The 18,084-nt window shown below is 50.0% G+C and overlaps 1 protein-coding gene across 2 annotated transcripts in view; it reads right to left on the reverse strand.

The window, feature by feature from the left end:
* UPF1 (UPF1 RNA helicase and ATPase) overlaps positions 1 to 14,932 on the reverse strand; it is a 33,868-nt gene extending 18,936 nt beyond the window's left edge. The window contains exons 1-3 of one of the 2 annotated variants that reach the window (XM_063109382.1): positions 14,455 to 14,932; positions 2,130 to 2,269; positions 592 to 681 (exon numbers count right to left, since the gene is read on the reverse strand). In XM_063109382.1, the coding sequence (XP_062965452.1) occupies positions 592 to 681; positions 2,130 to 2,269; positions 14,455 to 14,682 (458 nt within the window). In that variant the 5' untranslated portion in view covers positions 14,683 to 14,932. The remainder of the gene's footprint in view (positions 1 to 591; positions 682 to 2,129; positions 2,270 to 14,454) is intronic. The other variant, XM_063109383.1, reaches the window with a different exon arrangement.
* Between the last annotated feature and the right edge of the window lie 3,152 nt (positions 14,933 to 18,084).

The following is an 18,084-nucleotide window of genomic DNA, read 5'->3' on the forward strand; positions in this document are numbered from 1 at the left end:
TCCCAGCACTCCGGCAAGACCATCGGCCTCTCTCCTGGAACTCAGGCACGAGTAGAATGCTGGTCTTGTCCCAAACACAAAACAAAGTACCCAGTTATAGCTGCTGCTGCTCAACAGCAGGAAGGGAAGCCTAGTATTGATAGTCAAGTGCACTTAATTTAATCTAATGATTCAGTATCTGGCCCAAATTAGCCCCAGGACTGCTCAGATGAGCTCAGGCCAGAGCGAGCCCTCTCAGGAACTGGCTCCCCCGGGTGCCAGCTACTGCCTTGGGAACATCCTCTTGGTAATGAAGATCAGCAGGCATGCCAGGAGCTCCTCTTGCAGAAAAATAGAAATAAAAACTGGGAACGAGAATTAAGTCAACCCTCCTTGCATAATAAAAAGAGCCACAGAGGATAAATCAAAGGTAAATACATGAAGGCATTCACACACCACCATCTGTTTCAAGTTAAACCAGTCACAGTGGAGGAAGAAAACCAGGTTTGTTAGCGTGATTTTATATTGCGCTCCGCTTCAACATTTCCATAATTTACACACAAATCTGAGCGCACCACTGATTAAAGACACATGCATGGTTTGATTATCTACCTGCCAGAAGTATTTCCTCGTCCGTTACAGAACCACTTCTTGCTGGTGTTACAGTAAACTACACAAGCAGGATCGTGTATTCCACAGTAACTAAAAAAGTCAAAACATCAACAGTTAAAGCTGAAAGGTTGCTCTCTGGTTTTAATTTAGCAGGATGTAAGATTCTTCCCTCTTACAACATTTTTAAGTTTTTCATTAAACACATCCTCAAACCCAACAATCTCAATAACAAAACCAAACCAGTGGACCAACGCTTCCTAAACCCGAGAATGCACGGAAAGAGGTTTGCTGTGGGCAAAGCCACTTCCGGCAGAGCCCTGCAGGATGCCAGGGAGGCCTCACACCCTGGAGGTTACTCTAGTCTCTCCCCATTAGCCTGAGGCTTCAGGAACCCCGATTTGTGACCAGGTGGTCATGGTGAGCTCCGGGCTCCAGCAGGGGGCACTGTGCACCCAAGGAATGCTGATCCTGCAGTGGAGGGGGCCTAGGGCTCAGCGGCTGAAACTTGTGCTGGGGGCTTCACCGCAAGAAGGCCCCACCCCTACCCCTGGCTTTGGTTTTCTGGAAAACACACCAAAAACAAAAACACTGGCTCTCCACAGACTTCTGCTTGTGTACAAAGTCAAGATTCAGTCTCAAGTCAGAATTTTCTTCAGCTGAGAACTCTCCGCCCGCCCCCGACACCAAGGGACAGCAGGGAGGGCAAGGGGCTGTGCAGTTTACCCCTGCAGCTTCCTCAGGACCACGTCACGGCATCTCTGCAAATAACAGAAGCGCTTCACTATCACAGATGGGAAAACCTCTATAAATCAGAATGGACAGAGAACCAAAGTGAAGTAAAAAGTGCCCATCCAAAGCGGGGGGCCACGGTGGGCACAGACCAGGGAGGAACAAGTGTCAAAGACAGGCAGGAGGGCTAAGTCGAGGCCCAGGCCCAAAGACGCCCTGCCTGCCGGGTGCCCTGAGCAAGATCATTTCACCTCTTTTGGTCTCAATTTCTCACGTGTTTAACAAAAAAGCAAAAATAAGCCTAAACTTAAGGAATGGTCCTGCTCAAGATGAGAATTCCAAACTTGGTCAACATGCCAGTCTAGGCACTGACCAATCACTTCCAGTTTTCCAGAAATGGTGACTGTACCAGGGAGGCAAAAATGTTAAAGAATCCTACGCAATCCCACTGTAAGAGAACCTTAGCTGCTCAGGTCACCCTCCAACCCCAAATGCTCACCCCACGTGATGGGTTCTCTCTAATGAGTGAGCAGGCAGGCATCAGGGGATGACCCCAGGACTGAGAAGGCACACAGGCCTGGGGCCTGGGGCCAGAGGAAGGGGAATCCCTCCTCACCGGCTGGGTGAATTTGGGGTGTGAGAGGGTGACAGGGACTTGACGTGTGTACACGGGCCTGAGAAACTTCCTCATGCCCAAGGACAATGCTGCCCAGTGTCACAGTGGGCAGTCACAGTGCGAGGCACTGCCCTCTGCCCAGGAGGTGAGTGTCCCAGCCCCCCTGCCAGAGGTACCCACTGCCCAGGCTCACCTGCAGGCATGTATGGGGAGGTCCTTCGTGTAATAGGTGTCTTCTTCATCCTCCTCGAAGTTCAACTCAGCCAACAACTGGCTGGTCTTGGCCACACTGTCATCCACAGCCCCATTCTGCAGGATGCCCTCAGGTCCAACCTACAGCGGAATGGCAGCGTCACCCAAGCAAAGCTGCAGCTCCCGGGACTCAGCCCAGCCCATGGCTCCTCCCCAAACAAGTAGCCACAGTTCAGTGGCCCACTCTCTGCTTTCGGATAGTTCAGCTTGCTCAGGGCATTGATGCCCTGGGGCATCCACCCCACCCACCACAGTTCCAGTCTCACTTCCACTTCGTTACTGAGCCACATCCATGGCCCATAATAAGGATGCTGAGGAAAACGCTCTGCTCCCACGACTGAGGACCAACCACAAGGAGCAAGACAACTTTTACAAACTGATGATGGTGCGCCCTGGAGACAGCTGCCCAATAACAGACAAGGGGGACTGGAGTCTCACTGCAGTGAGAGGTTCTTTAAGTACTAGAAGTAAAGGTTGTCATCCCTGGAAATGTGAAGAAGCCACCAACCTTGTGTACTCACACCTCCCCTTCTCCACAAGGATGAGATTATAAAGTAGAAATCGAATGTTAAGATAACCTTCCTAATTCAGGCCATAATCTCGCTGAAGGTATCACCTTTTATACATCACGGCGGCAAAGGCATATGTTAAGGAACCAACCGATGGGACACTTGCACTGAGATCACACATCCAGTCAGGAATGCAGAGTCAGCTGGCCCAAGGGGAACAGGAGACCCTAATGTCATCCCCCAGGAACCACAGCTTGAGATGACTTGGTCAACAGTCCCTATCATAGCTCCCACAGGCCACTTAACCCCAACATGAGGCTGGGTCAGGCAGCAGAGCATCGTATGGTGACAGAACACAGTCAAAATGAAGGAGAAGGGATGAGTGACAGGAGCCCCCAGAGTCTATCTGTACCGGCCTGTCCCTCAGAGGTCCTGCATCCCAGCGCTGGAGGACCAAAGCCCGTCAAGTGAATGAAGGGCTTCGTCCACTGCCTCCCCACACCCCCATCCTCAGGCACAGAACCCAAGGAAGCCCCTCATCCCAGTGCTCCTGCCTCAGGAATGTGGGATACCTGTCAGAACTCAGCCCTGATTCTGGTGGCAGAGGCCGTGCGGGTCACATAGGCACTTGGCCTGCCCACTGTCGCTGACCAGACCCCTGCGCCAACTGAGGGTCAGGGGTTCTCCTGGGAGGGGGAGTCCGCTAGGGGACATCACAGACATCACAAAGGTATGTCTGGGTGGTTAGGAACACCTGTATGCAGTTCTTCCAGCCCAGACTGCAACCCTATCTCAGTGTCTGGAACTGCTTTAAAATACTTCTTTCAGGAAGGCAACCACCAGGTTAATGGCAAGAAGACTGCACACTTTACTTTGTTTGAAAAAAAGAAATATTTTTTTCAGAGAGGAAAAATCAGAATCAACTCTTGGACTTTAATGCAAAGAGAGTACTCTAACATCAATTACCCCACGTATCTCTGTGAATCCCTGATCTTTTAAAATTGTGGTAAAATACACATAACAAAATTCACCACCTTAATCATTTTTAAGTGTACACTTTAGTGGCATTCTATCCACCTCTAGAACTTTTTCATCTTGCAAAACTGAAACTCCACACCCATTAAAAACCAACCCCCATTCCCCTGTCCCATCTCCCACCATTCTTTGTCTCTATGAACTTGACTATGCCAGGGCCCTACTATGAGTGGCATCATACAGTATTTGTCCTTTCGTGACTGGCTTACTTCACCCAGCACCATGTCCTCAAGGTTCATCCACGCTGTAGTACGTGTCAGAAATTTCCTCCCTTTGAGGCTGAGTATTACTGTATGGACGCACCACATTTTGTCAGTCCTTTCATCCACTGGTGAACACTTGTGGCTGTTGTGAACAGAACTGCTGGGAACATGGGTGCACAAAAATGTGTGTGGATGCAGGTTTTCGATTCTTTCAGATACGTACCGAGGAAGGGAACTGCTGCCTCAGAGGGTAACTCTACCTTGAACCTTCCAAGGAACCTGCAAACTCTTCTCCACAGCAGGTGCATCGTGTTTCATTCCCATCAGCAGTGCACAGGACTCCATTTCTGCATGTCCTCACCAAAACTTATTTTCTGGTTTCTGACTCTAGCTGTCCTCGTGGGTGTGAGGCAACATCTCACAGTGGTTTTGATCCACGTTTCCCTGACGATCAGTGATGGAGCACTGAAAAGTGTCACATGGTTGGCCATTTCTGTATCTTCTTTGGAGAAATATTTACTCAACTTTTTTGCCCATTTTTGAATCAGGTTGTTTGCTTTTTGTTGTGTTTTTGAAATTTTGGAAGCTGGTCATCACTTCAAATATCTTCTCTCCATATAATGATGTTCCTCCCAACACTGAGCAGTGTCAGGTGGGGTGACAATGCGGCTAGGCTACAGATGGGACAAGCACTGCCGGTTTGGTGCCACCCGAGCCATCTCGGTGTGCCTATGTCTGGATACACATGTGGTTTCTGAGAAGTAGGCAGGCAGGTGAGGTGCCTTGATTTCAGGGCAATGAAAGAGGCAAAATAAAACATGCAGCAGGGAGAGGGCTGATATGGCTGAGAGTGGTGACCAGCAGGCTCAGAGTGCTGTTTAAATTTAAATGGTTGCATTTTAAATGGCTGGATTACACATCTCATAGTATCCTCAACTCTGCTCCTTGTCCCACAAACCCTAGAATATTTACTATCCAATCCTGTAAGGAAATGTTTGCTGACTCTTAGTCCACAAGAGTTCCTACAATTTCTTACCAGGTTGCACAGGATAGGTTCTTACATACAAAGAAATTTCCCTGATGGTATTTCAGTCTTTGTTTTTTTTAAAAAAGACCAGTAAGGTGATCTTAACCCTTGACTTGGTGTTGTCAGCACCACGCTCTCCCAAGTGAGCTAACCGGCCATCCCTTATATAGGGATCCGAACCCAAGGCCTTGGTGTTATCAGCACCACACTCTCCCAAGTGAGCCACAGGCCGGCCCTATATTTCAGTCTTTACCTTCCTGTATGGGCAGCAGCACAGAAATCTGCCTTCCACCCAGGCACCCTTGTCCTGCCCACTCCTGCCGCGCCCCACGTCTCCCTTCCACTCCCCAGGAGTGCACACCAGGAGCATGAGTGTGACCAGTGGGTGGCAAGCCTTCGTCTCTGTCTGCACTGCACTTACTCCTCAGGCTTAATAAGGGACAGGAAACCTAAGTCCACTCTGGGAATTCTTTGGAGACCACACAGTATAGATATAAAGTCAGGGGGACTCTCCCCATCCCCACTAAAGCCAGAGAGAGGACTATAGATCCCCAGAGGCCCAGCAGTCCCTCCAGCCCCTGGCCACAACACAAGCCAACTTTTTTCCTTTTATTTATTTTTCTTTGACTTCTGTGTTAAATCACAAGCTGACTTCTGTAGCTGGATTGTTAGTTTCTCCCTCCACTCTCTGAAAAGTTTTAGTATAAACATGAATTTCAAAAATACATTTGACCTTAGAAACTTTAACGAAATGAGTTAAAACAAAGCACTAGGGACAGTGCCTCGAACACAAAGGGCCCACAGCCGGTGCCAGGTGACATGATGGGTGAAGGAGAGGAAGGTTGTTGTCCTTGGCTGGCACAGGACTGTGGCTCTTGTTAACTGAGTCCCTCAGAGGCTTTTGGCCCTCATCTCACTAAGGAGACTCAGGAGGGGCGGGCCTCCCTGTAGCCACCCCCAGCCATCGAGTCAGGAAACCCAAGAAAGAGTTCCCATCACTCTGCTCTGACACTCGGTGTTTAAAGGCCTATCCTACCATTCCCTGTACCTGTCCTCCATAGTCCTTTATCACGCTCTGGATGTGAATCCAGCTATGACTAAAACCACACCCCTGAAGTCCATCTAAGAGCTGTGGAGCTGATCCAGGCTTGCAGGGGTTTTCTGCCCAGAGACAGTTACTTACAACCCATTACAGAACGAAGAAGGGCTGCTTCATTCCCACAGAGGGAAGCACAGACAATCAAAAGTTACCCCAAATGTGCTGGTATGAACTCTCAGTCTCTGCGTTCATCAGCGCCCTGGGCCCTTTGCACATGCAGTTTCTGTGGCCTCTGCAAGGCTGGCTCAATGTCCTCCAGGTCTTGGTTCACGCGACACCTCCCAGGTCGGCCTCCTCTGATCCCACCTCAGGGCCCAGTGGGGACCTTGTCTGTCCTGCTCCCTGAGGCAAGCACCTACAGCAGAACCTGCACACAGGGCCTCGACAGCACTGGCTGAGTGAGCGCGTCTTCTTGTCCAGACCATAAAGGCAGAGATACAAAGTGACGCACCCCTGACTCTCTTCTCCCAAGGTTTAAATAAAAGAGAAGGAGGAAGTTGCTGCCCCTCAGGGTGCCTGGCTGCTGAGAGCTGCAAGGCCTCGGAGCCCTGCCTTGGGAGGGGACTGCAGGGAGGACTGGCCGCCCCCAACAAGGGTGGATCAAGCTAGAAGGACTCTGCCCTGACCCTTCTCCCAACTTTTTATTTTGAAAAAATGCAAAACCTATGGTGAACACACACCCATGTGCCCTTCACCTGGATACCCCTGCCATCACATGCCACCCCACTCGTGCTCTGCAAATGCCTACTTTGCTCTTCCTGACCCACTCAAAGCTGGAGGCCCAGGACAAGGTGTTCTCCACAGCCTCACAGCACAGCAGCTCGTTCCCAAACTCCACAAGGATGTGACACAAGGATATGTCTAATACACACGCGTACCTCTCCCCAATGTCCTGATAATGTCCCTTAGAGTTGTTTCTATCCAAGACCCAGTTAACGATTGCACATAACTTGTGATGTCTCTTTAGCCTCCTTTAATCTATTAGTTTGAAACACATGAAATCACTGGGATTTCACCATTTTTGACCTACAAAGAGGGCAACTTCACATGGTCCCACCCAAGAGAGCAGTCACCAGGCACATCACTCGTGACTAAAAGCCAGCCTCTCTCCTCTCCCCCTTTAACACTGGCTCCTGCGTGGACCCTCAAATCCTTGTCCTAGTGTGCTGCAGGCCACCCCTGATGTTCATTTTGATGCTCAGTGTCCCTGATGTGGCCAGCAGAGCCTAAGATGTCCCCATCTCGCCTTGGGCTGCCCCTGCCTGCCCAGCCCTGGGATCAGCCACTCTCCAAGGAGGCAAAGACTGAGAGGACATCCCCCTCATACTTGCCCGTAGAAGATGGGGTATGTCAAGGGGCTGGGTCCAGAAGGTGGACACCTCACAGAACAACGACCCAGACTAGACCCCAGTTCAGTGGCATGAGGAGGAGAAGGGGCTGCTCTGGAGAGTAGGACCCGGAGATATAATAATCATCTCAGTGCTGGATCTCAACAGGGTCCAGGGAAGAATCTGACTATGGAGAGGGAAGCCCTGCACAGATCGGATGATACTCAAAAGCTGCTGTTGATGCTGCTCATCCGTCCATGGCAGTGCAGCTATGAAGGAAAGGTGCCCTTTCTGGTTTCTAGAAACTCATACCATGTAACACAGGTCAAAATGGTTGAGTATCACCAACTCTTATGACCCAACCTCAGAAGTAAGAGTGAGATGACACGGGGACTTGCTTTAGAGACACATCAGTGAAGAAAAGGAAAAAAGGGAGAGGAAAACCTTCAAAACTGCTAAACCAAGGAGACAGATGCGTGAAGTTTGCTTTCTCTTATCTGTTAGAAAATTCATCACCAATGCTTTTACATGGAGGATGAGGTGGCTGGGCCAGAATTTTTGTTCACCCCATAGAGCCACACACTCAAAAGGAGGCTAACGTCCCCGCCCCAGGACCAGGAGCCACCTCTCCCAGGCAAGGAACTAATACTGCAGGAAAGCGCCACCTTCGGCTGAGGCAAGGAAGGAGTCTCTGAAGCCCAGCAAGCAACCTCAACCCACTGCATGTCTAGATGCTGTCCTGGCAACAGTCTGCAGGGATCCTGAGAAGCCCGCTCTCGGTCACCCAGCTCTCAAGCTGCTATTTGGCCAACACATATAAGAAGGGACAAGGATCTGTTGCCAGCCACAGGATCCCAATGCCCAGCAGCACTTCGTTTATTGAAGCAAGCAGAGTTCTGATCTCAAAGGGAAGCTCTCAGCAAGATGAGTTCAAGGTCATGAACTTTGTGTGACTGTGGAGCTGTGAACAGCACTGTAGACTGGGACCAGACTCACTGCCCCCGCTGCCCCCTCCAGGCTGGTCACCCGGCTCTGGGTCCCACAGTCGAAAGCTGGGCATTGTGGCCCTTCTCTGCCAGGCTGGACTGTCTCCACCACCACGAGCATCCCCACAACGATGACCAACTGCCCAGAATGTGCCCCCTCCAGCTGTACTGCAGGCCACTCTGGGAGGCCTCTCCATGTTGCAGGCCCTCTCAGGGCAGTGCTCCCTGGCAGAGGGGAGTCCTGATGCAGTCTCGGGGAGGAGGTCATGGCCCCTGATGAAACCACAGACAAGAGCTTGGTCTCCTCTAGTCTATAGCTCCTTGTGGGGAGGACTTGGGGTCCTCGGTGTGCTGGGAAGGGACACCTGGGACCCTGGCAGTCTCCATAAAGGCACACACACTCACATATACATACAAGTGTTCACACACAGCCCTGACCACAGCACCCTCTGCCTCAGCTCCTCTTCTGGCTCCTCCATGTGTTCATGGGGTCGTCCAACCTCAGACACACTCTGCCTGATCGCCCTGCCATGGCCCTTCCACCTGCCATCTAAAGGCCCTTCCTCTCAGGCTCAGTCAAGGCCCTCCCCAAGCACAGCTAGGCTGGGAAGTAAGAAAAGTGCAGAGGGGCTGGAGTCCAGGGTCAGGCTAAAGAGGGCAGCCTAGCCACCGTGTGGAGGGGACGAAATAAACATGAACAGACCCAGAAGGGCTCCGAAACTGGAAGCACTGGGCAGGGCTTGTCCACAGTCTCTGACTTCCAGTGCAGGGCCCAGCCTTCAGGTGGGGACAGCTCCTTTAGGTGTGACCAGGAACCAATGAGCATGAGGCCTGACGAGGCAGTCAGACCATGAAGCCACGTGCCTACACTGGAGCTATGGATACAAGGCTAGAGATCAGCAGGAACCAGAGCCAAGAGGAGGAAGGCCGAGTGAGGGGAGACCAAAGCCGGCGAGGTGTGACAGCAGCACAACACTGTAAATTTACTGAAAAAGTGCCAATGAAGGGCTGGCTAACTGGCTCACTCGGTCAGAGTGCAGTGCTGTAACACCAAGGTCAAGGGTTCAGATCCCCATGCCAGCCAGCCACCAAAAACAAAAACAAAACACTAACTGTAACTTAAAAACACGAGGATTCCACAACAGGCAATCAGACCTCAATAAGACATGAGAAAGACGTTTCACTCCTTTGGTGGTAGCAGCTGGGTTGAGAGGGAACTTTGTTTTTACTTAATGCTGGTGTAGTATTAGTATTTATTTATCATGCTGAATCTCGGTAAGAAAATTAATAAGGGATAAAAACAGAAGTCATTTCATACATTCACCACTAAGCATAAAATGTTAGCTCTCCTCTTCTAGTTGCTGGGAGGGTCCTAGCAATTTGGAAGCAATCCCGGGAAGTCTGAGAAGGGGGAGGTGCTTACCAAACACCTGCCAGGGCTCCTCGGGCTGGCAGCATCTCACCTCCAACGTTCTCATATGCGCTGAAACTGCAGCAGCACTACCCAAGTATTCCCAAAGCAAAAATGGGCCGTCTCATGCAAATTTTAAACTCACCCCTTTTAAGAACCAGAACTATGGAACTCACCCCCACCCCCCTGCCCCGTCGCAAGGCTCAGTAGGCAGAAGATGGTGTGTTCACCTGGATGGTCAAGGACAGGTCAGGACAGCCATCCATGAACTCTGAAGGCAGTCAGGACAGTGGCTTTGAGAACTAGGCAGCAACTTTTTATCCCAAGTGTTTTGCCACTTGAAGAGGAGAGAAAGCCCACGTTCATGTACTCAAGAACTAGAGAGGAAACACACGAGGCCGGCAGGCGGGAAAAGAGTTTAGGCTGCAACAACAGGTCAGCAAGGAGCTCTCGCTAGGTGGTGTCCAGTACAAATGAGAAAGATGGCGTGTTTTTTGTAAGGAAGCAACTCTGGCACTTGGAGTGAAATCTGAGTGTGGGACGACTGTAGCAGCTGTCATGTTCACAGGCTACCATGAGTCAAGAGGGGCCTGATCTGATCATGAGGGAACTAGGTGGGACCAGGATCCCCCAGATTTCAAGCAGCATCTACAAGCTCACCTGGGGCACCTTCACTAAAACACCTGCTCTCCTGCCTAAAGGAACATACCTATCCACAAATCTTAACATTTCCAGGTGAGCAGAGATGAAGAAAAGCCAAACCAATAGGTATGCTTTTTCCTACCAGATGTACATACTTTATCTGTCACCTGTTATTGGCCACCGGGCTGTTTCCAATTTGGGGCTCTCACATTCAGCAGAGCTGCTGTCAACATTCGGCAGAGCCCTCCATGGTCGCCCACCTTCATTTCTTTGCTGGGTCATAGGGAGGTGTATGGAACTGTCCAACCAGCAGTGTATGGGAGTTCCCAATGGCACTTTCAGCCTTTTAAAAAAACGAGACACTGGAAAGTGTGGGTAGTGGTATCTCCATTTGGGCTTTCTCTTAACAGTTTCACTGAGCTAATACTGACATACATCAATATATGTAAGCACCTGTAAAATTGTCACCACAATCGAGACAACAAGCACATCACCTCCAATTCTCCTCCTGCTTTCTGCCATTCCTCCCCCCTTTCTGCTTTCTGTAATAAACTTGAATTTTATGACAGAAATCAAAGTACACACTTTTTTGTCTGAATGCTTCTTCCACTGAGAATAATTATTTTGAGATGCATCCATGCTGTTGTGTGTTATCAACAGTTCCTTCCTACTTATTACTGAGTATTTACAACTCTTAGATTTTTACCATTATCCCACCATGTGGAGGAAACACAATCCTAGCAACAGTCAAGAGGCAATATTCCAACTAGGTAGACCAAAAGGTTTGTAACACCAGCTATTATGCAAAGGACTTCTGAAATTACTTTTCACCGCCCTTGGGGGTTGGAAGAAGGGCCCAGGAAAGGGTCAGATACTCGAAAAGAAAAGAAAACTGTCGTTTTATCTTAGGAGACCTGGCAGGACTGTGTCAGTGCTTTTCATCCCAGGACCTCTAGGGCTTTGATAAATACCAGTTTCATTTCATAAACAAGAAACTCAGTGTTATGTGAACCAGCGCCGAGTTCAGCAGGAGTCATCCCTGCTGTCATTCTCCCACCCTGGCTGTGGGACACACGACCTGCCTTTAAACAGACTTTAGGCCGGCCCGTGGCTCACTCGGTAGAGTGCGGTGCTGATAAACAGACTTTAGGGTAAAATTAACCGTGCAAAACTGGCAGTTACCACAAGTGGCAGCACACTGGACAACAATGTGGCAGTTCCTCAAAGGGTTACACTCACAGTTAGCATACAATGCCGCAATTTCACTGAAAACACACAGCAACACAGAAGTCGGTACACAGATGTTCACAGAAGCACTATTCACAATTACCAGAAGGCGGAAACAACCCAAACACCCATCAACAGACAAATGGATAAACACAATGTGGTCCGTCCACACAATGGAATACCATTCAGTCATAAAAAGGAGTGAAGCTCTGACACATGCTACAACCTGGATGCACCTTGAAAACAGTACCCCAAGTGCATGAAGCTAGACACAAAACGCCACACATTCTATGATACCATTCATGCGAAATGACCAGAACAGGCAAATCCACAGAGACAGAGCTGAAGATCAGTGGTTACCTGGGGTTGGGGGAGGGAGGACTGAGAGACTAAGAGGTGCAGGGTTTCTTTTTGGGGTGATAAAAATGTCCTAAAATTGACTGTGGTGATAGCTGCACAACTCTGAATGTGCTAAAAGCCACTGAACTGTGTACTTCACATTGGTGATTGTGTGGCATGTGAATCCTATTCCAGTAAAGCTGTGATGACTGGCACAGCACTTGACAGGTGATGGCCGCTCACCCAGTAACATAAAATAAAAAGGCAGAATGGGAGGCTTTCTGAGGCTTTCTAGAAGACCCCAACGGCTGGTTATACTGCCAACTCCTGAGGACAAAAAAGAATATCTTCTCAAATGTTTTAGGCAGCCAATGCCACCAACTGGCATGGGAAATAACTTTCTTTCACTTTTCGATTATATTCACAGACTCTCCTGCCCCAAATTCAGGTTGTCCTTTTGCGACACAAACAAATGTCACTCCCCTTCTTCAAATCCAAATCCAGAGTTAGGTGGGTGTGCCATAGAGTTAATTAAAAGTAAGTTAGGACACACCCTTTGATGTCATCAGAATTAAATGAGCTCAACTGCAATGTTTACCTCCAGTGGAGCATTTTAATGCTCTTACTCGGTACATCACAGTGTTCAGGTGCAGGAAAACAAATTGATTATTTCAACTGAAAGAGGACACGCCCCACAACTAATCACAAACAGAACTCAAGGAACAAAACCAGAACTGAAAGCTGCCCCAGGTTTGCCATTTTATGTTGGCTACACTTAAAAGCACTCACAACAAAACTATTACCTTTCACAACCCCTCCCCGCTGCCCCGTGCTCCAGATCATGGCACACTGCTCAACAGAGATCTCTATCCTCAGCCTTCACGACACACTGAACACAAGTTAGAAACAGCACTACCTAGTCGATTTACACACGAATCCAGCTTTCCCTCATGCTTAAAGGGAACAAAAATATAACTGCTGCCTCCATGTTACAGCTGCGGAAGCATCGTCAACAGAGTATGACAACTACCAGGAGGCGGACCTCAGACAGCTCTAGCTCATTTCTGCAGGCACTCTCCCCTCTCCCTACCTCCCTTCACCAAATGTAAACAAAGCTGGAAAAAAGAAATCCATACTTCCACACCTGTTCTCCCTGATGCCCCGCCCATCAAGCTTTCTATTTTAAGGGATCTGGAGTTAGAATGACTCACGTTTTCCGCTTCTATTAGGGGCTAAAAGAAAGCCCAAGTGGGTGGTCTACCCACGGGAGTGACTCAACCAACTAGAACGTAAGCCCCCTCCCAAAGACAGGGTCTAAGCTCACTCTGGCTGAGAATGGGGTGCTCACCCAGCCCCGGAACACAAGGATGTGCCAAGGGACACCTGTGACAAGGTGAGCCTCGCAGCTCCTCCCTGGTGGAGAATTCAGGAAAATAAACCTAAGGGAAGTACCAGGAACAAAGCAAGCCTCCGGTGAAAGCTATGTGAGATCCAGAGGATGAAGCCACTCCACTCCCCAGGACCCCCAGCCCACCCCACTCCCATCCGGGCAAGAACCCAGGCCCAGGAAGTGCATGCTTGATACTTCTAACAACTCAAACCTCCATTTAAAATACCTAAGTAACCTCCGCTAAACATCCACGCCAGTAAAAATAGGTTTCCAACGTGGCAGACCCATGTATGTAGAATATACTACCGCTGCCCCGTCAGAGGAACAAAACTCAGACCCAACTTTTCCGAGGCAGGGCTATGGAGTTACATAACAGGTCGGTTTCAGCAACAGGCGACGCAAGAAGGAAAAACAAAACGCAACCTGCCTCTCTAATGATCTTAACAGCCAGCCAGTGTGTGGTTCATAGATAGGAAGCAAAAATTCGCCAGGGGAAATCTGAACCCACGGTTCGGTGGGCGTGAATGGGGGGTGTGGGGGCTTCGCTGCCCAGACGGCTGCGAACACAGCCGGGGGGTGGAACAGGGAGACCGGCCGGAGGCAAGACCAGGGCAGGCCACCCGGGACCGGGCCAGAGACCGACCTAGAGCAGGTCACCCTGGGCACACCGGGAAAGAGACAGGGAGCAAGTCACCTTAAGCTCCGGCTTGAGCAAGACCCGGACCTGGCCGTAGAATGACCACCAGAAAAGGCGGGAGGGGGAGCCGGGCAGGTCACTTGGGATCCGGCCAGAGCAGAGGAGCTGGGGCAGGTCACCTGGGACCCGGGCGAGTTATCCAGGGACAGGCCAGTACTGGGGGCCAGGGCAGGTCACCCGGGACCCGGCCACAGAGGAGGGACTCGGGCGAGTTATCCCGGGACAGGCCTGGGGGGACATGGCAGGGGACCCGGGACCCGGCCGAAACGGAGAAGCCCGGGCAGGTCACCCCGGGACGGGCCGGAGGGGGACCGGGGCGGGTCCCGGCGGCCGAGGCCCGGCCCGGCTTCCGGTGCCGCCATGTGCCGCTCACCTGCGCGTCGAGCGATCCGGCCGCAGCGCCCGCACCCCCGCCTCCCGGGCCTCCCGCGCCGCCTCCCGCGCCGCCGGGGCCGCCGGGCGGCGTCTGCGTCTGGCTGGGGAGGGTGAAGTCGGTGAACTCGAACTCGGAGCCCTGTGTGTCGGCACCGAGCAGCTCGGCCTCCTCGGTGTCCAGGAAGGTGAGCGTCTGCGAGCTAGGCCCGTACGCCTCCACGCTCATGGCGCCGCTGCCGCGGAGCGCCCGCAGGCCGGCCGCGCGCCGCACTCAACTCCGCCGCCGCGCCGGGGCCTAGGCCGCAGGCCTCAGCCGTCGTCGCTCCCGCGCGCCCGGGCCGCCCTGCCCTCCCCGGAGAGAGCCGGGCCGACGGCCTAGAGCGCCGAGCCGCCGCTGCCGCCGCCGCGCCCCTCAACGCCGCCAAGCCCCACGAAGCCGCCCGCCGCTCGCAGCCCCCGTCAGGAACCGCCGCCACAGCCGCCGCCGTGCGCGTGCGCGAGCCGACGCCGGCGCAGGTACGCGTGCGCGAGCCCGACGCTGGCGCAAGCGCGCGCGCTCCTTCTGGACGCCGCCAACCGCGCCCGGATGCCCCGGGCCGAGCGGGACTATGGGATCCACTACGCGCACGCGCGGGGGCGGGGTTTCCAACCGCCGTCGCGGCGGTCGCCCGGGGACTCGACCCCTCCGCGACCACTGCTTGGCGGCTCTCCGGCGGCGCGAGCGCGGAGTGTGTGCCGGTAGGAGCGGCAGCGCTGTGCGGGTCGACTGAGCGCTACCTGACTGAACGCACCGCGTAATTGGTATCCGAACGCCCAGCTGGGAGGTTGCGCAGGGACGCTGCGCCCCCACCCGCGGGAGAGGCTCCTCAGGCCTCAGTTTCCCCACTTGCACAATGGGAGTGTACATTGGTCGAATAAACGAGTGGGAACGGCCTTAGCACAAGGCCTGGCACGGGAAATTATGGTTGCTGCTGGTCCTGGTGCCCCTGTCGCTGTTACCCGTATTGCTGTTGCCATTCTTATCTGGAGGCAGTACATACCAAAGCAAAGCTGGTGAGAGCATGGTGCTGATAACAGCACGGTCCAGGGTTCATCCCTGTGCCAGCCAGCCGCCAAACATATAAAATTATATAGCAAAGCACATGCCCTGGGGTGCAATCAAGACCTGATCACCTACTGGCTGTGTGACCTTGTGCAAGTGACTTCATGTCTCTGAGCCTAGGGTTTCCTCGGCTGAGACGGAAACAATAACCATTAGGAAGGAATAAGGAATAAATGAGCCATTACTCACTGCCTTGATTATTTGGTATTTATAAAGGAAAGTTCCTTAAGGACAGGAGATAACCTTGTTCATCATGGTCTTCCCAATGGGGAGAATAATGCAGCATACAGTAGGTATTCAATAAAAGGTTTTCAGAGACTTTATTTTTGTTTGGTTTTTGGCCGCTGGCCAGTACAAGGATCCAACCCTGGCCTTGGTGTATCGGCACCATGCTTTCACCATCTGAGCTCACTGGCCAGCCCTGATTTTCAGACACTTTAAATCCAAGTCCAGCTACTGGTTTATGGACACCTGTCTTGCGCGGCTGAACTAAAAGTTCCCAATCTTGCCATGGTTCTTACTTTCCAGTTTTCCTGTTTATCTTGACAGGAAAAGAGGTTCTGTTTTCGTTCTTCACATTTTTTGAGGGTTCTTACCATGCACTAAACTGGAAATATAAAAAATGAATAAAATTAGGCTGGCTGGTTAGCTCAGTTGGTTAGAGCACAACCTTAAAATAAAAGAATAAAATTAGGTCCCCCTCTCTAGGAACACACAGTTTAGAGGAGAATCCTGACAAGACAACAGACCATTTCAATAAAACACAAAGTCGTCTTTGGAAAACATCCACTTGATTTGACAGAAGAATTTGAAATCAATATGGTAACACCTATCAGAGTTTTAATTGCACACCACCCCTCACTTTCACCCAGCAACTGCACTTCTAAGGATCTCCTCATTTCCTCCATACACTCATATTTGTAAAAAGACATTGTGGATCGTACACTAGAATATATTTAACACAATAGAAGTTAGTAATGGAGAAGTTAAACAAAAGAGACATAGATGCACAGAAAAATAGGAAACTGGTAGAAATAAGTCTTCATTAGTAATTACATTAAATGTAAGTGGATTAAACTCTTTACTACTTAGAAGGCAGAGATTGTCAGAATGGATTTTTATTTTTATTTATTTATTTATTTATTTATTTTTGTCGTTTTCGTGACGGGCACTCAGCCAGTGAGTGCACCGGTCATTCCCATATAGGATCCGAACCCGCGGCGGGAGCGTCGCCGCGCTCCCAGCACCGCACTCTACCGAGTGCGCCACGGGCTCGGCCACCAGAATGGATTTTTAAAAAAGCAAAATAGGTTGGCTGGTTAGCTCAGTTGATTAGAGTCAGTGTTGATAACACCAAGGTTAAGGGTTTGGATCCCCATACCAGCCAGCCATCAAAAACAAAACAAAACTCGATCCACTTACTGACCATCTGCCAAAAACCAAACAAACAAAAAAACCCAAAACGAAATTATAACCCAAGTGTATGCTGTCTACAAGAGACTCACTTTAGCTTTAAAGACACAAATAGACTAAAAACATTAAGATAGAAAAAGATAGTTCATGCAAACAACCAAAAGAGCTGAATCAGCTATACTAATATCATACAAAATAGACCTTAAGACTAAAATTGTTACTGAAAAAGAAGAACATTATATCATGACAAAAGTTCAACCTATCAGGGACATATAACAATTATAAATATATATGCACTTGGGGCTGGCTGGTTAGTTCAGTTGGTTAGAGTGTGGCCTTGTTAACGCCAAGGTCCAGGGTTTGTTTCCCCACACCAGCCACCCTCCAAAAAATAAGTAAAAATAAATATATATGTACCTAACAACTGAGCCCCAAGATACATGAAGCAAAAAGTGAGAAGAGAAAAGAGAAATAAACAATCAATATTACTTCAATACCCCATTTTCAGTCATGGATAGAACTAAACAGAAGATCAGCAAGAAGATGGAAAACTTCAACAACACATAAACCAACTGGACTTAACTAACAGACATCTATAGAACACTCCACCCAACAACAGCAGAATACACATTCCTCTCAAGTGCACATGGAACATTTTCCAGAATAGGTCAAATATCAGGGCACAAGTCTCAATAAAAATATACTTTTCTCATTAAATTTTGTTTTAATGGGTCTCAAAATTCTGTGACAGATTTTTGGTCAAGTTGTTTCCATTAAAATGTATTGATTTTAAAAATTAATAACTTAGGCTGGATGGTTGGCTCAGTTGGTTAGAGCATGGTGTTATAATACCAAGGTCAAAGGGTTTGGATCCCCATACCAGCCAGCCACCAAAAACTAAAAAATTAATAACTTGTAATTGCCACACAAGAAACAAAATTATCCACAAAACATTTTCCTTTCCTTCCGAAGGTTTTACAGTGCATTGTTATCATTAACTAATCTTTTACTATTGAACTTAAATGGCCAATTGAGATGAACAATTCTGAGACCGTTCTTCCACCGCTGACTAAGACTGGGGTGGCAGGTATTAGATAATATTCACTTAGCCTT

This window comes from Cynocephalus volans, chromosome 10 (genome assembly GCF_027409185.1).
Source record: "Cynocephalus volans isolate mCynVol1 chromosome 10, mCynVol1.pri, whole genome shotgun sequence".
Classification (NCBI taxonomy): domain Eukaryota; kingdom Metazoa; phylum Chordata; class Mammalia; order Dermoptera; family Cynocephalidae; genus Cynocephalus; species Cynocephalus volans.